General features: G+C 41.2%; 1 protein-coding gene across 2 annotated transcripts; it reads left to right on the forward strand.

Moving 5' to 3' along the window:
* The first annotated feature begins 1748 nt into the window (after positions 1-1748).
* Positions 1749-23847, forward strand: dpydb (dihydropyrimidine dehydrogenase b). 2 transcript variants are annotated; one of them, XM_084057891.1, is made up of 25 exons: positions 1749-1986; positions 7728-7838; positions 8093-8175; positions 9746-9833; positions 10056-10217; positions 10528-10724; positions 11493-11574; positions 11696-11783; positions 11952-12059; positions 12782-12951; positions 13086-13296; positions 14993-15177; positions 16123-16338; positions 16649-16813; positions 16971-17039; positions 17348-17431; positions 17920-18040; positions 18122-18241; positions 18488-18630; positions 19113-19167; positions 19758-19882; positions 20360-20509; positions 21074-21136; positions 21695-21772; positions 22796-23847. In XM_084057891.1, the coding sequence occupies exons 1-25, from the start codon at positions 1957-1959 to the stop codon at positions 22958-22960; spliced, it is 3069 nt and encodes a 1022-aa protein (XP_083914017.1). In that variant the 5' UTR covers positions 1749-1956; the 3' UTR covers positions 22961-23847. The 2 variants fall into 2 exon arrangements, with proteins under 2 accessions (XP_083914017.1, XP_083914018.1); XM_084057892.1 differs by lacking the exon at positions 16123-16338.
* The last annotated feature ends 781 nt before the right edge of the window (positions 23848-24628 follow it).

Here is a 24628-nt window from a genome sequence, read left to right on the forward strand (position 1 = left end):
TCCTTGGCCTGAACATTGAAGACCCCTGATATAACATATAACAAGGTTCGATCACATGACGAAGAGGAAGACTCAAATCGTTGTTACGTTAATTAAGTAATTTCGGTGCCCCCCTTTTTGAATTAGACTTTGTAGCCTGCTTTGCAGTTTGGCTCGGCACCAAGGAAAGGAATGTGCATAGGGCAGGCTAATGTGTATCACATGCACAATGCATCACAAGTTGTTTCTATGATTTGGTCCTGAACCTTGAGTTGATGTTATAAATGATGTGTCTCTTACATGTGTTTTGGTATTGTTTGTATGTTAAAAGTACTGTAAGCCATATTGTTTGTCAACTTTGTTAAAGGTAGAGTAAGCGATATATTTTGGACAAAACCAAAAGTTATTTGTTAAAAAAGGTTAAAGCACTATATTCTGATAGCATTCATTGCTATAGAGTGTGTGTTCAATAACAGGGGGCTTGCACATGTGGTGGGTGGGTGGGTTGCACATTTTCAACCAATCAGGAGAGAGTACCCATTTATCAGCTCCAATGTTGTCTGCTCATTTCTTTGTGTCATCACTTCCAATTTCACTTGTTTATCCTGTATCCTGTATGAGTTCTCTCTCCTGATTGGATCAAATTGGTATATTGTGCAGGACATTATGTTCGCATGTGTCTGCCTACAATACTGCCTCAGTAATATTCACAAACAAAGATTCTCAAAAATGTTACCTAACTTTGCCCACTTTAATTTGGAATAAATGTCAAAGTCAAATGCTCCTCCTAATCTTTGTAAACAATAAGAACATTTTTTAATTTACTATCTAGTTAATTGTATTGGTTTATAGTTTTTTCTGTATTGTCCATGTCTTTCATGTTGATGTATCTGCTGGTTGATTGCCTGATATGTTGCACAAAAAAGCTATATGCCTACCTGTTGTCATTGTGTAGGCTATAAAAAACATACAATGATAATAGTTTCATATTATATTTTATGTTGCAATAGGCTAGCTCTCAATAGACATTGGCTTAGCCTGACCGCCCGATACTTTGCATGCAGGCCAAAATGTAAACCCTATAGCTATACGCCCCTGAATTTGTTTGCACTCTATATCCCATGATTAGGTCACCCGTGACCTGTTTACAAGAGTCTACCACCAGTGGTGGTAAAAGTACTAACATTCTTTACTTAAGTAAAAGTAGAAATACTGTTGCAAGTCCGGAATTCAAAATGTACTTGAGTAAAAGTACAAAAGTATTGGCATCAAAATGTACTTAAAGTACCAAAAGTTAAAGTAGGCCTACTCATTGTGCAGAATGTCCCATTTCACAAGTTCAAAATGTATAGAAAATATTTTTGAAAATAGCCGATGTACAAGCTCAGTGAGCGTGTACATCTGCTATTTTACAAATGGCCGAAATATATATAGGGCAGGTTAGTGTGTTTTGTAATTATCAAAATCTACAAAGTAACTAGTAACCAAAGTTTTCATATAATTGTAGTGGAGTAAAAGTAGCCTACAATATTTTCCACTGAGATGTAGTAGAGTAGAAGTAGTACAGAAAATTAGAAATACTTCAGTAAAGTAAAACAATACCTCAAAGTTGTACTTGAGTAAATGTACTTAGTTACTTTACACCACTGCTTGTTTTCTTCCACCACACGTGGAATGTGCCTGTGCTCGCCCCACGCCACCAAGAGAACTTCGACCCGTTAACGCTCTTATCAGCTCGGTCTGATCTGACCGCTTCTGCATGCATGTGAACTTTTTTCCTGGGGTCTTGCATCGTGCGAGAACAGTTACTAAACGTCGGAGAGGCTTAATAAGGACTGGTCCTTTGCCCTTCCTGGAACAGAGGAGTCCCGGACAGTGATTCGGACCTCTAATCCACAATCTTATCTGCGCCACTAAGGCTGACTGTCCTTTGGAACTTTTCACAACTCTTTACTCCAGTCAGAAACGACCACCACCATGCTGAGTAAAGACCTTCCTGACATCGAGGTAATTTTTTCAAATAATACTGATCGATGCCTATATAGGCTGTAGTTTAATAAAGTGTGCACAGCAATAACACTTAATTAAAGATGGCTATACAAAAATGTGGCATGCATCTGCTCATCAGTGCCTTTAGCCTTGGAGTAAAAGTCAGACTCGATAAAATACATGATCTATTTTCTATGATCGATACGAAAGTAAAAGTCAGACTCCATAAAATACATGATCTATGATAGATACGAAAGTAGGCTAAAAGTCAGACTCGATAAAATACATGATCTATTTTCTATGATAGATACGAAAGTAAAAGTCAGACTCGATTAAATACATGATCTATGATAGATACTGTACGAAAGTAAAAGTCAGACTCGATTAAATACATGATCTATGATAGATACGAAAGTAAAAGGCAGACTCGATGAAGTACATGATAGATACGAAAGTAAAAGTCAGATTCAATAAAATACATCTATGATAGATCTACGAAAGTAAGTTAACTGTAAGTCAACCCGATTCCTTGATCACAGCACAGACCCATGCAATAGATAAAGATAATAAATAATATGTTGACGTCACGTAGGCTAGACTATATTCATTTGACGAGGTAGCTATAGTCTAAAACCGATTTATTATAACTATGGCTACAACCCACGTTTCCACCAATGTTCAACATCGCTTTAAGCTGCTACTCTGACATTTTGCTACCATGGAAACATAATACGATTTGGCATAACATTTACTATTTGCTTGATGTGAGTTGTATATGTAGGCTACAGCACAGTTTACCAGATTACAGATTACCAAATTTAAAATGGACTGTTTTGTGCTGAATTGGGGCTCAGTCCTTTTCCATCATCCATTACCCACTTTGTGGATTGATGAAGGTCAATCAAGGGTCAAAACATTATTTACATTTTTGGAGAGCAGCCAGTGAGTGTTTCCAGCACCAGGGACAGCTCCTGGATGATAACATGAACTGATTCATGGATATACATCTAGCTATCTAGACCAGGGGGTTTCAACTGTGAATGAGGGACCACCACCCTGACTAAGATCAACCTGCGGACCACTGTTATGTTGGGTGTGGATATGGGCTAAGATTCGTGCTTTGGTTACACTTGTTATGCATCCCATGTTTGTGCATTTCACTGTTTCTCAACCAAAAGGACCAAAAGACTACTAGCGGTTCATGGCATAATTAGGCCTGCAGGTGGTCCATGGGGAAATGTTTTAAAGTGTAAATACATGTTGAGAAGGAGGAGGCTGCACAACTAGATAAAATGTATTTAAAAGGTACAGGCAACCAACGTTTTGACAATGGTCTTCCTCAGGGTTTTAGGTTTTAATGTAAATACATGAATAAAATACCTTTGTTAAATTAATTAAAATATGTTTAAATAATGTTTCATAAGTCCATCAAATGTAAGAAAATATTTCAATTAATAGGCATGCTGTGGGAGAAAAAGCTTGAAATTAAATTATTAGTTAAGGGTTTGAATTCATTTGTTACATGATACTACGCACACGCACACTACGCACAACAAAGTATATCAAGCCCTGAACAGTCATTATTTAACTGAGATATATACGAGTGGTCCAGAGCTTTAAAAAAAGGTTGAGAACTACTGATATATTCCTTATGGTGTTCTCTTACTTTATCCAGCCTTCTATTAAACTCATGTTAGCTGATATACTGATTTGTATCTTATGTATGGGTGGGCAGACACAGATCTGCCTGATAATGACGACTCAACCTGACAATTCGGTGCACTTCCCCTTCTTGAGATTCTAACTCCCTTTTTCTGTGGAATTTCTTGAACTTCCCAGTAAATGGCCACTCACCAGGTCATTCAATTCACTGTTTCTCAACTAGTGGAAAGAAAATGAAAAAAACCCTACATTGCTAAATGCGTGGTCAGGGACCACATGCAATCATTTCACGGACTACCAGTGGTCCACAGACCACCTGTTGAAAACCCCTGCTCTAGACTAGTGCCCCTGTGCCACTTCTCTATTCTACCAGCTAATTGCTATTCATGTTATGTTGCTCCATTGAAGTGGAAATATTAGCCACTGCTCTAGGCGATGTCTAAAGGGGGATTTCGACATTTTGACCAATATAAAGGTGCTACCAACACATTCCTAACAGCAAAATGTAGTAAAAAAAAAAATAATCTGTGTTAAAAGTTTCACTTATGTGCCATTGGCACAGTATTAAAGATTGCAACAGGTGAAAAGTGAGGTGGCCAAATTAATCAAAGTGCTTCCATTAATTGGCCCTGTGATAATATCTGGCATGGCAAATTATTTTGTAAATAATAATCTGACAGACCGCATTTTAGCCTAGACTAGTATACCACAAAATAAAATCCAATTAAGTCCAAATAGTTAATCTACCCTGAAGAATGATTATTATACTTTTGTCCCAAATTTATAATTTACAATTTAGGCATTTAGCAGACGCTCTTAATCCAGAGCGATTTACAGTAAGCAAGGAAAACACGAGGTAATACATCAAAGGCATAGAAATTGTAATCTAGGATCATAGGTAAACTAAGAACCTATCACCAGTTTAAACAGTATAATATCAAAAAAATCTATAATCTGTACATTGAAACTATACACTATAGGATGCCAGGTCTACAAATGACCTGGCATCTGTCTACATAACATGCTATCTAAGTTACATTTTAGCCTTTGCATAAGACTGCAAGGTCGTCAAGGCTAGGGCAAGTGGTACGGCAAGTGCTACAGTCTAAGATTCAGTCTGAAGAGGTGTTTTCTTACTAAGGCGAAAGATTGGGAGTGAGTCTGCAGTTCTAACTGCAATAGGGAGTTCATTCCACTGTTTGGGATCCAGAAGGGAGAAGAGTCAGGGACGTGTGGAGCGTTGTTTTAGGGAAGGTTCTGACAGCTAAGCACAGCTTCCCTGCGTTAGCTGATCTGAGTGAGTGGGAGGGGTTGAGAGTTGAGAGTGAATGACAGGCACATCAGGCCCAAGGCCAAACTTACTTGATGACTCCTGGTCGATGGTTTAAGCAACATTATTTATTTTATTGGACTGACTTTTTTTTTAGAGCTGTAGTCCAGCTAAGGTAAAGGTGGATATGTCATCAGTAAAAATAGTGTCGTTATATAACATGATATCCCATCATTTGTGGAGGGGAGGGGCGGGGGGGGGGATCTTTGTTAATCCCATGGCAGTTTCAGCTTCACCCAGCTTCATGGCTGTTAGCAGGTACATGTAATGTAAGTGATTACATAGTGTTAGTAGTCACTGTATTTCCAGTACATACTTTTGAAAGGCATATGCAATTTGTTTATCCTTTGATGCCCAGGTGTGGGGAAAATATTAATGCTCTTGTTAACAAGATGCTTGTGGACTGTATTTGATAAATACCAAAGTTTTGTTTGTTTCGTGTGTTTCGTGTTTTGTTGAATTTAAAAAAAAATGTATTGTCCATCCATCCATCTTCAACCGCTTATCCGGAGTCGGATTCGGCAACAGTTCCAGCAGAGAGCTCCAGCCTTCCCTCTCCTGAGCAACATTAGCCTTCCCAGGCCAGTATAGAGATGTAATCCCCCCATCTGGTCCTTGGTCTGCCCCCGGGGTCTCTTCCCAGTGGGACATGCAGCGAGGACCTCCCAAGGGAGATGCTCGGGAGGCATCCGTACTAGATGCCCGAACCACCTAAGCTGGCTCCTTTCCAAGCGAAGGAGTAGCGGCTCAATCATTTATTGTATCTTTTTTTTAATCTCATTAACACACCATAGTTTTATGACAAAAACAAGTGCTGGATACACACAATTAACACCACATTAGCAGCTCTAAACTTTATTATCTATAAACTATAACTATAAAAATCTCAACTATAAACTGCATCAAATAACAGCCGGTTGTTATTCATCACCCATGACCCTCTGACAGCCCACGTTTTGGTTTGGTTGTGAAACTGGGGTAGAAGTTCAGACCAAATGAAGTCCTTGTTGTCAAGTCTACTGTATTTTGAGGGAGCGCGATGGACAATGTCCTGTACTGTCAGTCCGTATTTGTAGATCAAATAACCAAAACATGTTATATGACATAGGTTGGTTTAGCTGTTTACACACTATTTTATGTGACAGGTGTGCTTGTGTGTGTGTGTGTGTGTGTGTGTGTGTGTGTGTGTGTGTGAATCCAAAACATCTTGAAACACCATATTGTTATTTGTCGTTGACATAGCACTTTAATAGTTTTCTTGGCACTATACTTGACATGTTGTTGGTTGACCACTTTAGGGTGTCTCTTACTGTCTTACTTACTATAGTTGCTCTAGATTAAATGCGTGTAATTGAAAAGTCTTGTACTCGCATCAGAAATCTATATTTTTCAGTATAAAAGATCATGAAAGAAGCTCTGCCATTACAACTTGCATTTCTGCTGCCTATACACAGGATGTCTTGCTTTATATTATATTTACATTTTGACGTTTGATGAAATACACAGAGTTTTGCAACTAAAAAGCTAAAAGGTTAAATTACATTTGTCATAGTCAATGCAAAATGCAATGAACGTGTCCTGCAAGCCTTCTGGGTTGGATTGAGTTGAAATTGAATTGAACCCAACCTTGATCAACATATACCCTTACATTAGCTCCTACACTAATTCATATAAAACATCTTACAGTGGAATATGCTTCCATGTCAAAACTCCAACCCCACCTAGTGCAAAAGTCTAACAATGCATGGATCTCTTTTACAACTATATTTCCATTTGCATTTGGGTGATAAGCATGAAAAACTAAAATATATACGTAATAGTAATAACAAAAATCTCTGGTACCGGCGGGAGTCAATAGGGGAGTAAGGGAAGAAGGGGAAAAAGGATTCTAGTAATACTTTGTAAATAAATCATATAACCCTGGCTCAATGACCTGTCAGCTAAATCATTATCTTATCCTCTCCACTTTAACCAATAACATTCCTGGAGTGTTCTTTCACCTTTTGCCAGCAGAACCGTGTGTGTGTGTGTGTGTGTGTGCGCGCGCTGTGTTTGTGAGTGTGTGTGCGTGCCTGCGTGCCTGCGTGCGTGTGTACTGTATGTGTGTGAAAGTGTTATCGAGAGATAAGGCAAGAGATAGGTACAAGTTACTCAATCACTAGCAATTTGTATTTCTTTGTAATTTCATAAGGTTAACGTTTTGAGGATGACACATGTTTTTTTAAAACTCGTTATATCTGACATTGCAGACACACGTGTGAGCTGCCTAGAGCGACCACAGTCACTGATTAGCCCCACAGGAGTAACTGAGGTTATGTTTGCCGTGCTCATGTGCACTTCTTGAGAAATCAAAGCTCATTCACATGCCCATAACCCTGGAATTTTCAACTGGTACAGGGACTTTAAACCAGTAGTCTTTCATAAAAAAACAACAACTGAAATTTCACTTTCTTAATTCTATCTCAAATATTCAAACAGACTGTAATAGAGGTAGAGGTACATCAGTGTCATGCCCATAACATAGACTGTATTATTACAATTTATTTTATCTTGAGATTCATAACAACACTAATCTCTCCAACAGTTATAAATTAGAAGAACAGCTTAGGGTTGGTTGGAATTGCTCTTAATGTGAATAATCCTCCTTTGTGTTAATTTAACATAAAAATGTGTATCGTCAATTTGGGTCAAACTTTATACAAGACTGTGTTCTCTGTTGCAGAGGTCATTATTTGATTTTGATTGTTGTTCTTATGTGTTGTCACAGAGCATTCTGTCTCTGAATCCCCGGGTGAAGACTCATGCCCAGACCTTCTCCACGACAACCAAGAAGAGAGAAAAGAAACACTGGAAGAGGAATATTGAGAAGTGCGCTGATGTGAGACATAACACACTCACATACACACACTCACTCACTCACTCACTCACTCACTCACTCACTCACTCACTCACTCACTCACTCGTGAAACACATCCTCAGTGTATTTACCCATTTGTAACTCAAAGGCAAATGAACGTAGCACTAAATCTTTACTGGGTACAATCTTTGACTGGTCTCTCTCTCTCAATCTCATTTACTTCTCTCTGTTTTGATTTCATGTTCTCCTGAATGCTTGTCCTCTCTCTCCTTTAGGCCTGTGTGAAGTTGGAGAACAACTTTGATGACATCAAACACACGACGCTGAGTGAACGGGGAGCGCTTCGTGAGGCACTGAGGTGAGAGAGAATGCACGATGCATTATGGGTATTTTATGATCCAACTACTTGCTGGGTATTCTTGCATATCATCACTGCATGTGTACTACGCTGATGACTTCAGTGCACGGCAAAATGCCCACTACATACTGGCATTGGTTTCCTCAATAAGGTGAGACAAGTCCATCCAAACTTCAAGACACTTCTTTTTAATACACACAGACACACATGCGTACACGTACACGTACACGTACACGTACACGTACACGTACACCAATATTTCAGAGTTGCAAGTATAATCAATACATTTTGGAGGGAGACAAAAAAAGCTATATGAAGCTGAATTAATTCTCACTGGATATAAATGCAGGTGACTCCATGGTTTAAAACAGAGTCTATGGTTTTGGTGTGTTTGAGGTCAATGGGTGAAGGCATTTTTTTTAACATCTGTTCACTGGGGGGGCTTTTATGCCCTTTTTTATTTATTTTTTTGTTTTTATCCCGCGATTTTTGTAACCCATCTTTTTTCACCCGGTGCCAATTTCCTAAGTGATCCTGGGCGCTACACCAGCCCTACACCAGCGCTACACCAGTCCCTTTTATGCCTTTAATGATAGGACAGTAGACTGATAGGAAATAGGGAGAGAGATGGGGAGTGACATGCAGAAAAGGTCGTCGGGATCGGCCCGACGACCTGCATTGCAGCTTAGGGTGCCTGGACCGCCACGCCGCGGCCCAGGCCTGTTCAAATGTACTTTTACACAATATTTGAGTACCATGGTGGTTCAATATTTGAGTACCATGGTCAGGTTTATATCTTCCTTTTTGTGCTAATGCTGCTAACAAGCGTCCTTGTGCATTTCTTGGTTTCTCCTTTCTGCTTTGTTAGGAGATGGTTCCCCACCTCATACCTCAACATCCCCACAGAGGTATAGATTATATAGAGAGTCATTGTTTGAGCCAATAAGGTCGCTTTAGGCTTGGTCCTTGATTGTTTTGCAGTGATATTGCTCTTCCGTGACGCAAACTCCACAAACTCCCCTTCTGCAAACAAGGATTTGTACAGAACTGGGGTTAACAACCTTCCCTTGTCCCTTATCCTGAGCGGAAACTATATTCCACGTGCCTTTGCCTGTTGGCTACACAGACAGACAGACAAAGACAGTCAGTCACATACACACACACACACACACACACACACACACACACACACACACACACACACACACACACACACACACACACACACACACACACACACACACACACACACACACACACACTGAGTGAATTGCATTCCTGTTGATCACGTTGAGTTTTGTCATGTATGTTGTCTCAACTAGACTCTAGTCTAGTTGTCTTTTCATTTTTCTTTTCATTCAGTTATTGTGATTTAAATTGTGATTTAGCTCACTTCCATTGTTGTGTAGTATATTGTAATATGTTTGTGATGCATTTTTTGTCTTAAATGAAAAGATGAAATGACAATACATCTGTGTGTGTGTGTGTGTGTGTGTGTGTGTGTGTGTGTGTGTGTGTGTGTGTGTGTGTGTGTGTGTGTGTGTGTGTGTGTGTGTGTGTGTGTGTCTAGGTGTCTAAAATGTGCAGATGCCCCCTGTCAGAAGAGCTGTCCCACCAACCTGGACGTCAAGTCCTTTATCACAAGCATCTCCAATAAGGTACTGTATGAACGTTTGCATACATGCGTGCAGAGTGCTACATTATATTACTCATGACATCATATTAAAAGTGCGATGCAGAGATTATATGCTACTCTGTAATGCAACTGTGTGTGTGTGTGTGTGTGTGTGTGTGTGTGTGTGTGTGTGTGTGTGTGTGTGTGTGTGTGTGTGTGTGTGTGTGTGTGTGTGTGTGTGTGTGTGTGTGTGTGTGTTAATCAGAACTACTATGGTTCAGCGAAGGCCATCTTCTCTGACAACCCCCTGGGTCTAACATGTGGAATGGTCTGTCCGACTTCAGAGCTGTGTGTGGGAGGCTGCAACCTCTTCGCCTCAGAGGAAGGACCCATCAATATAGGGGGGCTACAGCAGTTTGCCACAGAGGTACATTGTCTATCTGCCTGTAGTTAAACTTCTTTAAGTCTTTTTATGCCTTATGTAAAGCATTTTTATGTATTGTATACAATACATAAAAAAATATATATATACATTTAAAAAAAATACATATATACATATTATTTGTGTTTGAAATGTGCTATACAAATAAACTTGCTTTGCATTGGTCCAAACACTGTTTGTGTAGAAAATCCTAACTCTACCAAGCCTACATTTATGACACAGAAGCAGTCAATATCGCTCAACTCTACTCCATCCTTTTGTGTTTTGCCTGTGTATGTATGGGTGTGTTTCTCAGATCTTCGGTAAAATGGGTATCCCTCAAATCAGGAACCCTAACCTCCCACCGGCCAATGAGATGCCAGAGTCTTACCATTCCCCCATTGCGCTGATTGGCTGTGGCCCTGCGTCAATCAGCTGCGGTTCCTTCCTGGCCCGCCTTGGATATGATAACATCACCGTCTTTGAGAAGCAGAAGTACACTGGTGGCTTGAGGTAATGTCTGTCATGTGTCTGTCATGTGTCTGTACAGGGGTTAGATGTTTCTGGGAAAAACAATGCTGTCAACTGATCCAGTTAAGGCGTCTCGCTACTTTCAGAGTAGTGACATTAACAGACTGGACATTCTGGGGCTTATTGATAGTTCAATGTATAAGACCCAAGTTGGTAATGGACTAAAAAGGTGGGCCTAATGAAAAGGGATGACCCACTACAAGAACACCACAAGAACACTGGCATTTATGGCATTTTATTTAATGAACTTAGTCAAGTCTACATAGTTCTCCAAATAAAGGTGATTAAACTGTCATTAGTCAAACTTGTACATTGTCAGTGGAATACTACTGACACACGCACATCAAGAATGCACATTCACAGCGATGAAGGCTACAATACTATACTTAGGAATCTAGACTCTAGGCTTTGAAGAGATATTTTGGAACTCGCTGCACTGTGTAGTTATCGGCCAAGTATGCCAGTTTTCTGACCTCAAACCAGAGGCCAGTGTCTTAAGCATTCCTGCTCACTCTGTTCAACATCTAATTACAAAAACATTTTTCTTAGTCTTATTATCTTTATTAAGATGAAAAGGTGAATAAAGAGAGAGAGAATAGTTAATGGCAAATGGGGACCACGGATGAACATTGCTGCTGCCCAGTACTGTAGCTCAAGAGATATTATTTATTTGTGAGGGGATATTGAGAGGATCTGCAGTCATCACTGCAGGTGCTATTTGTAACTGTGCGTTCTTTGGTTTCCTTGCAGCACGGCTGAGATCCCTCAGTTCCGTTTGCCCTACGAGGTCGTCCAGTTTGAAATTGACCTCATGAAAGACCTGGGCGTCAAGGTAACACACACACGCACACACGCACGCACGCACGCACACATACACCCACGCATACACCCACGCACGCACACAACCCGCTCACAGCCAGACAGCATTAGAAGCAAATTATGTTTGTATCCAGGTGGTGTGTGAGAAGGGGCTTGGCGTTAACGGGATGACTCTGACATCGCTGAAAGAGGAAGGATACAAAGCTGTCTTCATTGGAATTGGTCAGTACCTCATTGTCAACTAAATATTTCTATCCGTAGTACCATAAGCAGCCAAGGACAAATAAGCGGCCTGTAATGAGATATTGTGTGCCGAAAGGGCTGTTGTTTAGTTCTGTCATCATATAACATAAATCAAATTGTTACATGCTGGATTCATTTGTGTTGTAGGTCTCCCTCAGGCCAACAGAGCAAGGATCTTTCAAGGTCTCACCATGGAGCAAGGCTTCTTCACCTCCAAAGACTTTCTGCCCATGGTGGCTGCAGCCAGCAAAACAGGTAACACACACACACACACACACACACACACACACACACACACACACACACACACACACACACACACACACACACACACACACACACACACACACGTGTCATTGAGCAATACACTATTAACACATCGGGTGCCAGCATTTTTTCATAACAACTTACCGTGGGTGCCAGCATTCTCCCCATTGACTGCGCTTTGCTGTTTAAAGCTTTAGACTCCGCGACGAGCAAATCCACGTAAAAAAAAGCATCCGTTCATGTTGAGCGATGACCCTGGCTACATCCTGGATCGATAACATTTCACTCGCAAGTTACAACGGGGACGGATCGCGCACCGCGCATGACCGGTTTTCCACACCTGAAACAGATTCGGAGATATAGGCGTTTTAAAGAAGGAAATAGACAGGAAGCGGATGGAAGCCATGTTTTTGTTTACGGTGATCTATCTGGCCCTTCCTTCTCAGAATCACAATGGGTACTCCCAGAGCTGCTCTAGCCCCGCCCGTGTGGAGAAAAACGAAAAAGAAAAAAAAAGACTGAAAACACGGTTCAGACCGTGAACGGCACCAGAGCGCTACTATGTGAAAACACGGTTCAGACCGTGATCGGCACCCGATGTGTTAACAAAAGCTAAACCGAATGTATACAAGAAAATAACCATTGTGTGTGTGTGTGTGTGTGTGTGTGTGTGTGTGTGTGTGTGTGTGTGTGTGTGTGTGTGTGTGTAGGGATGTGTAGCTGTCGTGCGTCCCTGCCAGAGCTTCGTGGAGTGGTCATCGTGTTAGGTGCTGGAGACACAGCGTTTGACTGTGCCACCTCCGCCCTTCGATGTGGAGCCAAGAGAGTATTTGTCTGCTTCCGAAAGGGATTCACCAACATCAGAGCTGTACCCGAGGAGGTAGGAAGGGACGAGGGAAGGATGGATGGGTGGATGGATGAATGGATCCTCTTATCATTCCTCTTTTTTCATATTTTCTAATCCTTGCCGCTCTCCTCTCCTCTCCTCTCCTCTCCTCTCTGCTCCTCTCCCAGATGGAGCTGGCCAAGGAGGAGAAGTGTGAGTTCTTGCCCTTCCTGTCTCCACGCGAGGTCACCATGAAGAACGGCCAGGTCTCTGGGCTCCAGTTCTGCCGCACGGAGCAGACGGAGGATGGAGATTGGATCGAGGACGAGGACCAGATTGTCAAGCTGAAGGCTGATTACATCATCAGCGCCTTCGGCTCCATGCTCAGTGACTCGCAAGGTAGCTAACCCCATCAATTTAGTACTGGTAAAATCAGCTTTGGGGATTTGGGTGTTTGAGTTTGAATTTAAATTCAAAATAACTCTACTTTGTTGCTGTCAGGCAGAAACTTTGTAAGTCCAAAACAGTTACTTTTCAGGAAATGTTCCAACGGATCCAATGTAGTTATTATTTAGTCACAAGCTCTTGTTAATACTTTTCATTGGTTAAATGCTTGTAAAACGCACAGACAGACTTAAGCACTTTCAATCTGGCATCCCTATGAATTAAAATGTCTTCATCTCAACAATTGTGCAAATATCAGATCTACAAGCTAAGCTCACAACATTTTGCAACATGTTGGCTATTGTCACTAGTGTCACTAAAAAAGGGCATACATTTATGAAGAAATAGACAGACAGCGACTATTTGCCAATGACAGCGTTTACTTTTCCTAAACTGTTTCTTAGCACTATGACAACATTCTAATGCCAAACAGGTTATTGGCATTTGAAAAGAACAAATCCCCTCTCAGTCCTAATATATCTTCTGACTTCTACACCGTAACAACAGTTGTTACTGTGACACTGTCCCCTCAGGGTATTAACAAGGACATTACATAAATGATCTAGAGAAACAGCTGTGGGGCTGGCTCCACCTGCTGGGCATACCCTGGCTGTAATACTAGACATAGGGTTGCCAACATCCAGAACTGGAGAAACGGGACACATGCACACAGCGCGCGTGCATGTGTCCCTTGATTTTTTTCGGGTTTCCCGCGGATGAAGTTACTTTTTTTGTTACTTTATTTCGGTTTTAGGGTTAGGGTTAGGGTTGGGAACAGGCTGACATGCCACACAAACAATGATGGCGCGCCCACCGAAGAAAATCTCACACACACGCGTGCGAGCACTGTGCCTGCCCTGTCAACTGAGTGGTCCTAGCGCCCTTCGCATACAGCACACAAACACGCAGCCAGACACACTGCAGTGTGCGCAAACAGAAATATATTTTTTATTTTTCCCTTTACACCGGAGTCCGGGACAAACAAAGTTCCGTACGGGACACGCCCCTTTTGGCTCAAATACGGGGCGTCCCGTCTAATACGGGACGGTTGGCAGCCCTAACTAGACATAATATAGTAGAATGAATGCCTGTTGCACCATATTGGCATGGTGCTACATCTGGGTGTGAATCCTATGTCAACATCAGTATAGTGTAGGTCCTGTACAGGGGGGTATTTATTAATATTTAAAAAAAGGTAGGCCTAATAGGGTCTAATTTATAGACTCTGCAGCCTGTGGACATCAAACACATTGAGCAATCACACTAACTCTCTAGATATGGAGATAATGCCCAGCTCATTATGCCCCCAGAAGTGGCAGTTCATTGTTTAATGCTGGGTGCTCTGCTGGGCAAAAGATACCAACGGGTCACAGGCCAGACACGCAATCTGGACCTTCAAAAGATTGTTGGGAGGAGAAGCTTGAACTTGAGAAGTGATTCAATGCGTAATAGAACACATCACCTTGAATGTGTTCGAAGCTTGTAGATCCGCTACTTTTGATACTAAAACACAAAAAGTTAGAATATGGAGATAAGAGGTTCCTGCCCGACAGCAACGTTATGTTGTAAATTGTAACTATGAAACTAGATTCTAGATTCACTATATCCTACTCTAAATGAACCTATATTTTACCTGTGTATAAATCCCTAGTGGCTGAAGCCATGGCTCCCATAAAGCTGAATCGCTGGGGAACCCCGGAGTTGGACCCAGACACCATGCAGAGCAGTGAACCCTGGGTGTTTGCAGGAGGAGACATTGCTGGTCTGGCCAACACCAGTGTAGAGTCAGTTAATGACGGCAAACAGGCCTCCTGGCACGTTCACAAATATATTCAGGTAAATATTTCATATTTAACGATTTAATCCGGGAACGCATCTGTGTCATTTTAGATTTCTTTGGCTATTCAAAAATAGCAGATACACAAGCTCATGAGCTTGTAAGATCTGCTATTTTTGAAAAATCTACCAAATTTGTGCAAATCTTTGAATATGTATTGTATTTTTAAAGCGAACATTTGTAACTCAAATCTTTGCTTCTGGGGGGTCCCTGGAACAAAAACATTTGAGATGGGGGGTCTGCAGCCAAATACATATCAAAAAACATTTTTTGATATATCAACAGTATGTTGCTATATCAGTGGTGCTCCAACTTTTCCATGTCAAGGACCCCCAAAATGTATTTGGCCGCGGACCCTCATCTCAAAATATTTTGTTCCAGAGACTCCCAGAAGCACAGATCGGAGTTAAAAATGTTCACTTTAAAACATATATACAGTATATATTCAAAGATTTTCAGAAATTGTCCACAATAAAAAAATAAGAATGCTATTTTTGGAATAGCTAAAGAAATCTTACAACGACAGATCTTACCGGTCTTAATGGATTAAGCAAATATGGTATTTTAACATATAGAGGATATGCGTGTGACATCATCATCAAACGCGGAAGTTATGCAGGAATGCCTACTGAGTGTCAAAAAAATACTTTCTGGCCTTGACAGCCCATGCAACCAAACAGAAAAGTCATATCTGATTGCATTAAACAACATTAAACAATGTTAAACTAATTTTGCATGTTTCTTTGCCACTCGATTTGCCACTCGATGTGCCATTCACTTTAAGCATGCGCATATCCTCTATACTGTATAGGTAAATATTTTGTATTCACAAATATATGCAGTTAAATATGTATGTTTATAGCCACATATACTGTATAGTGTAAAACAAGTATCCACAAATACGTACTGCATACAAATCCATACTGTACTCCTCTCCTCTCCAGTCTCTGTACGGGCATACCGTAGACTCTGTCCCCAGGCTGCCTCTGTTCTACAGTGCCATAGACGCTGTGGACATCAGTGTGGACGTGTGTGGGATAAAGTTTCCCAACCCTTTTGGCCTGGCCTCGGCACCCCCCACCACCAGCACCGCTATGATCAGGAGGGCGTTTGAACAAGGGTGGGGCTTTGCTCTGACCAAGACATTTGGACTGGACAAGGTAGACCCTCATAAAAACATGAATATTCACCTCTACACCACACACACACCCCAAACCTCACACTAACCTAACGTTTGTCGGGTGTTTATTAGGGGCGTCGGAATAATGGGAGGCCGGAATTGCGAGCGGTGGGATTCACTGTAGAATTATTTTAATGTATTATTCTTCCAGTTTTATTTGATGGTTTCGATGGTGTGCTTTGGTAGTATTATTTGTGTAGCATTCATGTTTAGTAAAGTCCTCCTTTGCCTCTTTATGTCTCTCTGACCCTGATGTGTCTCTCTGCCTTTCTGTCTTGCCTGTCTTCCAGGACCTGGTGACCAACGTGTCTCCTCGTATCGTGCGTGGTACAACATCGGGTCATATTTTTGGGCCCGGGCAGGGCTCCTTCCTCAACATTGAGCTCATCAGTGAGAAGACAGCAGCCTATTGGTGTCAGGGTGTAACTGAACTCAAGAGAGACTTCCCTGAAAAGGTAACTTCTTCACCTGTTCTGTTCTGTTTTTGCTTTTGTTTGGGCTCTGTCAGCTGAGTTAACTCAGCAATATGTATCATTTGTGGGGTGACATAAAGTGAATATCAATGCTTCTACTTCTCTCTCTATCTCCTGTCTGTCTGTCTGTCTCTGTCAGGTGGTGATTTCAAGTATAATGTGTAGTTACAACAAATCTGATTGGACTGTTCTGGCAAAGATGGCTGAGGTGAGAATATGTTGTTGTAATCCTAACAATTAATTACAGCTTCAGAACAAGCATTGATCAGTCAAATGATTAATCAGGCGGGACGCAGAAATTAGAATATTTATTTTCCCTGAGTAGGCCTAACAATAGGTTTATTTTTGGGTAGCACCTTCCCTAAAATGAGCTTAACATGAAAATGTAATGATGGCTACTATTTGTGTGTGTGTGTGTGTGTGTGTGTGTGTGTGTGTGTGTGTGTGTGTGTGTGTGTGTGTGTGTGTGTGTGTGTGTGTGTGTGTGTGTGTGTGTGTGTGTGTGTGTGTGTGCAGGCATCAGGCGCAGATGCTTTGGAGCTCAATCTGTCTTGTCCTCATGGGATGGGAGAGAAGGGAATGGGACTGGCCTGTGGACAGGTACACACACATACACACACACACACACACACACACACACACACACACACACACACACACACACACACACACACACACACACACACACACACACACACACACACACACACACACACACACACACACACACACACTTCTGAAGGCATTGAGGTCCAGCAATGTGAGAGTCAACTCCAGAGGGTGGAGAGGAGGGGTAGATGTGCTTGTCTCTGTCTCCAGTTCCTTCCAGTCTCAACACACACAAACTCAGTGTTCATTTCACTCCAGACAATGTAAGAATTAGCCTAAATGGACCTTTCCATTTGAAGGTCTTGTCTCTCCTGGAGATGGAGGCAAGCGTCTAAAGTCATCGTTTCTTGTTATCGTTTCTTACTTTATGTATTATGTACTTGGTGTGTGTGTGTGTGTGTGTGTGTGTGTGTGTGTGTGTGTGTGTGTGTGTGTGTGTGTGTGTGTGTGTGTGTGTGTGTGTGTGTGTGTACATTTAGGACACAGAGTTGGTGCGTAACATTTGTCGCTGGGTACGTGCAGCCACTACCATCCCATTTTTTGCCAAACTGACACCCAATGTCACCAACATTGTTGACATCGCCAAAGCCGCCCATGAAGGTAGACCGTCATCAATGACTATACACCATCTCTCCCATCATCTTTCCACATATATTTAATTTTTGTTGTCTCGCTTTGTAGGTGGTGCAGATGGAGTCACAGCCACCAACACTGTCTCTGGCATGATGGGATTGAAGGCGGATGGGTCCCCTTGGCCTGGCATTGGAAAGGGAAAACGCACCACGTATGGAGGAGTGTCTGGTCAGTGCACACACACACACACACACACACACACACACATACACACACACACACACACACACACACACACACACACACACACACACACACACACACACACACACACACACACACACTTGGCCGCACGATTGACACAAGCTTGGGTTGGAAACTGTTAAGTTGATTAATTTGTTCACTCATCCAGGTCATGCTATCAGACCCATAGCTTTGAGAACAGAGTATTCATTCATTCATTCATTCATCCAGGTAATGCTATCAGACCTATAGCTCTGAGAGCAGTGTCAGCTATTGGCAGAGCGCTGCCTGGTTTTCCAATTCTGGCCACTGGAGGCATCGACTCAGCAGATTCCGGACTGCAGTTCCTTCATGCTGGAGCCTCAGTACTACAGGTACTAACAAGTACTACTACTAGTACTGCTATGCTGATACTACCACACTGTAACCCCAGTACTACTGCCTCCGTACTACATGTACTATTACTACTGCTATTCTAGTAATACTATACTGCTAATTCTGCCACACTAGGTCCTCAGTACTACAGGTATATTTATACATCTTTCTTACCACTGCTACTGTTACTACGCCTTCCACTAGTCCTTTATACAGATTAAGTCTGGGGTGTATGTGTACACGTACTGTACATTGCTCCTCACCACACAAACACAAGCCACTGGAATGAAAAGGCTGGGATTATGTTTGAATTATTTATATTCATTTCACACACAAGCAGTTGGATTACTTGGATATTAAAATCTTTTGTGTTTGTCATTACTCTACTCAGCGACAGCATTGACTGACAAACTCACCTATTCTTCCTGTCTGTCTGTCTGTCTGTCTGTCTGTCTGTCTGTCTATCTATCCGTCCATCCAGGTGTGTAGTGCAGTTCAGAACCAGGACTTCACAGTGATTGAGGACTACTGTACGGGTGAGTAGTATCAGCCTGTGGTATCAATAACTACAGGATGCATGTCTTTATTACCCTGGTCATGTCTCTTTAATGAACAAGCTCACTTATATCTGTGTTAATACTCTATATGATATATATGATATTTGATTCATATTTCTGTCAATTGATTAATGCTTTTACCCCTAGCATCCTGTACAGTATGTTGACATGTCTGATAACTGTTGGGGTACACTAGTGTAAGGCCCTCAAGGGAACAGTACTAAATTATTATTAAACTACTCTATACATATACTGTATGTTTCCCCTAAACGAGCCTGTTTAACCACAACTTGAAGGTTTTCTCAGAGTGGGATTGTTCCCCCAACTTCCTACCTACCAAATAATCAATCACTACCCACCTACTTCTTTCCGCTTCTTACTGTACCTACCTTCCTTTCTTACTTACCCAACTACATAACTACCTACTTCCCTGCCTATGTATTTACCTACCTATCTATCAACCTACATTTCTTCCTGACGGATTGAGGAACCATGTTTAAAACACACAGGGGAGTATTGCTGTGGATAGAAATGGGTAATAATGTAATTATAATCATGTGTGTGTCCAGGTCTGAAGACCTTGTTGTATTTAAAGAGTCTGGAGGAGTTGAGAGACTGGGATGGACAGTCCCCTCCTACACTGAAACACCAGAAAGGCAAACCAGTCCCCAGAGTGGAAGAGCTGGTGGGAAAGGTAAGTCTATACTCCTGCTAGGCCTACTACTACTACTACTACTACTGATATAACTACTACTGCCACCAATGATAATACTAGCTGTACCATTTATTATTCTACATCTATACTACTACTACTACTACTACTACTACTACTACTACTACTACTACTACTACTGATGATGATGATGATGATGATGATGATGATGATGATGATAATAATAATAACAAAGCATTTAACTACAACATAATATAACTGTCTGAAGTTAACATTTGTGATAACTTCAGTTTGAAAGGTAAAATACTTTAATAATGGTTTTAAGTGTGTATGTGTGTGTGTGTGTGTGTGTGTGTGTGTGTGTGTGTGTGTGTGTGTGTGTGTGTGTGTGTGTGTGTGTGTGTGTGTGTGTGTGTGTGTGTGTGTGTGTGTGTGTGTGTGTGTGTGTGTGTGTGTGTGTGTGTGTGTGCGCGTGCGTGCGTGCGTGCATGTGCATAGAGCCTGCCTAGCTTCGGTCAGTATCTGCATGAGAAGACGGAAGCGATCGCTGAGTACAAGAAACGACTGAGAGACAGCAATGACAATGAAGTCACTGAAACCAACGTGGCCCGTGTCAACCTGCCTAAGAAACCTGTGCCTGCAGTCAAGGTGTGCCTCACACACACACAAGCATATACTCATACTGTATCCTATATTACAATTGCCTAGAGGGTGGGCAGGCGGGTGGGTGGTTGGGCATCACAAACGTAACATGCGGACCAGGAAGGCGCACTGTTGCTCCGATCCGCACCGAACTTGGCACCAACACTCGTCCATCACAATATCACACCAGGGAGTGGGACCACACCATTGCTCTGCCCCCTCTGTGACTGTGTTCCTATTGGCTGGGGTTTAAACAGCCATAACTGCAGTTATGAGCATGCTAAACACATGTACACACTAATACATGGACACAGACACACATACATTACACATACTGTATACCCACTAATACATGGACACAAACACAGATCTTGCTAACTCAATGCTTTAACGTGGTGTATCTATAATTGTGTGTGTGTGTGTGTGTGTGTGTGTGTGTGTGTGTGTGTGTGTGTGTGTGTGTGTGTGTGTGTGTGTGTGTGTGTGTGTGTGTGTGTGTGTGTGTGTGTGTGTGTGTGTGTGTGTGTGTGTTTGTGTGTGTGTGTGCACTTGCGTGTGTGTGCTTGATAGGATGTGATAGCCAGAGCACTACGTCACATTGGTGCGTACCAGGAACTCGACAACCAAGAGCAGGTACAAATGTGTTTTATTCATAATTTTCGTTATTGTTCTTGGGGCAGGGAAGCCGCAAGGAGAGAGAGGCTGTCCTATGATGGCAAGATCATGGGTTTGAATCCTACGTACTGCTGAAAGAATTTTAATATTTACAGTCACTGTCCTATTATCTCCAATCTTACCAGCTGACGCTATCTACCACATGAGTAGAATGTGGGAGTGGAATGATATGGGTTATTTTCAGTACCAAGCCAATCCCAAATGATCAAGGTCAAAGATAAAATATATTGATATACAGTATATCAAATAAATATTGTACCTAAGTACATCTAAGATACCATTAGATATTGCATTACAATGCAAACACAATAGGTCTGTAAAGCTACAATAGATAGATAGATACCGTAAGTTTTATGTCCTATTCCGATGGAGAGAGATAATTGCAACTGTAACACCCGAGATTTCAACCCGGATCTCCTGCATGGGAAACCAGGCATCAACCAGTCATCAAAGAATATTGCAGCTTTAAGATACAATCCCATGAATACATTAATGTAACCATCTCTGTGTTTGCAGGTCCTGGCTCTGATAGATGAGGACATGTGCATCAACTGTGGGAAATGTTACATGACCTGTAATGACTCTGGATACCAGGTACTTCTGTCTGTCTGCCTCTGTGTCCATACCTAAAAGTATAATAACATGTAGTCATGGCTTTCTACTTTGTAGCCATCTGAGGATTGTGGACAGCTAAATTAGAATGGCAATAGCTGTATTTGCATCTTGCAGCTCTGTCTCTCTCTTCCACGAAAAGCAAACAGGCTAAGAAACAGAACTAATTGATCTAAGTTAGTTCTACGACTACGGCGAGTCCCACTCATTTCAAAACACGGTATGAAATAATATGTATTGTAGGCAGTTCCTGGTTTTTCACCCTCTGTCTACGGCCCCTTATGGCAAGCGGTTCCTACTAGGCATATGTCTAGAATGCCTGTGTGTACATCCGGCCCTAAGGGAAGGCTTTGGTGTACCTTAAAACTTTACAAGAACATGACTTTGGCTGAATAAGATTATTTTTGTTAAAATATCTAACAAAGAAAACCCATCAATTTCGCTTTTTAGTGCACTAATACTGTATCCCTTTCAGTAGCTTTTGATTTTTTTAAAATGACCTTAGTTAAAGGGATAGTTAAAGGGATAGTTCACCCCCAAAATGACTTTTTCTATCGATTAGTCACCCCATGGAGACTTGAATCCATGGATATTATTTTGTTTTTGACCCGCAACGGTTCCGGTAGGAGACACAAAGAGTCTCCTTTGTGTCTCCTATGGGAACCGCTGCTTACCAGTCCGCTGGTCGTCAAATTATTGGCTTAGGAATGCGACAAAAACAAAAAACTAATCGATAGAAAAAAAGTAAGTATTTTTTGGGTGAACTATCCCTTTAAGCGTGGATCAATGTTCTTGATCAATGTTTCCACATTCTAATGGATCAATTCTCTATATGGGTCCCTCTATGCTATGTTTTCTTATTGTTATCCAGAGAACAAAATGGTCTTTCTGCCTCACTTTTGCTGTCTCTTTTTCAACTACTGTCTCCATATGTGTTTCTCTCTGAAAACAGAGATACTTCTCAGGCATCTAATGTTACTCAAATGTCTCTCTCTCACTCTCAAGGCTATAAGATTTGATCCAGAGACCCACATGCCTTTTGTGACTGACAGCTGCACTGGCTGTACGCTCTGCTTCAGCGTCTGTCCAATCATAGACTGCATCAAGATGGTAACCAGGACAACGCCTTATGTACCCAAGAGAGGCGTGCCCGTCAACCCTGTGTGCTAGACGCTGTTTAGAGGATGATCATTCTGTCTCGGTCTCCAGAATGTTTTTTTTGTGATCCATTTCATTCAAACATAATTGAGTCAAAGCTCAGATGTAGGAAAAATCTTTATGATGGTTGTGTCACTTTTTACACTTCACTGCCACTCTGCTACTAGTTACCTTTTCTTTTGTTTTAAATAGTGAACAGAATTTGAGGACATACTTTTTGGTGAGGGGTCCCTGTTTAGTTCTTAATTTTTGCCAATACTGAGCACATACATTTATCTGATGGCTTGTTTAGAATATGAGTGTCACTGTATAATAAAAATACTGTCATGCTTGTATAATTCAGAACTAATTTGTTGATGGGAAGACAGAGGCACCAAGATAGAGAAAAGACATGTTACTACCTATAAATACTGTATATTTATATGTATACTCTGAATTGATATTTAACAATGGGCTTTTATGAACCTAAAGGAGATTCATGTAATTATTTGGGATCCAGGCTTCTCGCTTTAACTTTCTATGCACTCGCTTGATTGTATTATACAAATAGTGTTACTAATGTTGTTAACAATCATATGGATGTAAAAACTACATTTTGGAGGAATTAGATTACCACTAAATGATTGCCAGCAAAAAGGCAAACATTGTAGGAATCACTGGTAACAGTACAATCCCCTAGTGTTAATTCAACTCTCAAGTTTGTACAAATGGAAACATGGACCATTCCATTTGTAGACTTGTGTTTAATTAGAAATTGAGATTTTTCTGTGAATGAGACACTCACCACAGAAGCTGAGAGCAGTTTGTTCAGGTGAAAGTTTATCCAAGCTTAAGCAGCCGAAAAACTGCTACAGATTGCAGTAATTGTTGTGTTTTCTCTCTGAGGGATGTATGTGCTTATCTGTACCTGATTGGGATTCTGATTATGGATTCTACTTTGTTATTAAATATGATCTATATGACATAAATAAATTAGTCTAGTGTCCACTGATGCAGCATGTCCTGAGTTGGCTCTGTACTTATTTCCCTCTTTAGTGCGTGCATGCAATCTATATTGTGTAAGGATTATTCTATTGTCAAAAACTAGTAGGATGTAGAATATGGCCGGAATATCGGCCATATGGTTGTAAGCCTGCCTTTAAATATCCATTGCCGCATCGACAATGCATGGGGCGCTTAAAGTTAAATATCTCCAAAACTACAAATGATAAAAAATAAAAAAAAAGATCTCAAGCATGCATGTCCACAGTAAGGTGGAATTTTTGAACTGTGAATGGAGTTTCTAGGTGAAAGTGTTTTTTTTAGGTCCCAAAACCTTCCATCCGCCTCCATTATAAATCTCTGAACTTTTAAAGGAGTACAATTCTAAAACTATGCAACATTTCAAAGATTCCTTTTCAGGCAAACATGTCCACAGTAGGATGATCATTTTAAAGTATGAATGAGGCTACTAGGCGTAAGTATGTGGTTGTAAGCCTGCCTTTAAATATCCATTGCCGCATCGACAATGCATGGGTCGCTTAAAGTTAAATATCTCCAAAACTGCAAATGATGAAAAAAAAAAAAGATCTCAAGCATGCATGTCGGTCAGGGGATCTTAGTATAATCTCACATTCTATTCCAATTCACTTCACCAAAAAATCAGGAAAATGCTCCATTTTTCTGATATTCTGCTTAGTA

The sequence above is a fragment of the Gymnoscopelus microlampas genome, assembly GCF_963454915.1.
Source record: "Gymnoscopelus microlampas genome assembly, chromosome: 5".
Classification (NCBI taxonomy): Eukaryota; Metazoa; Chordata; class Actinopteri; order Myctophiformes; family Myctophidae; genus Gymnoscopelus; species Gymnoscopelus microlampas.

Excerpts from the sequence above, each read along its gene's own strand:
- dpydb (XM_084057891.1), top strand. The coding sequence starts at position 1,957 with ATGCTGAGTAAAGACCTTCCTGACATCGAG. Across the intron at positions 12,952-13,085 it reads TCAGAGCTGTACCCGAGGAG|ATGGAGCTGGCCAAGGAGGA; the intron begins GTAGGAAGGGAC and ends CTCCTCTCCCAG. Across the intron at positions 16,339-16,648 it reads AGACATTTGGACTGGACAAG|GACCTGGTGACCAACGTGTC; the intron begins GTAGACCCTCAT and ends CCTGTCTTCCAG.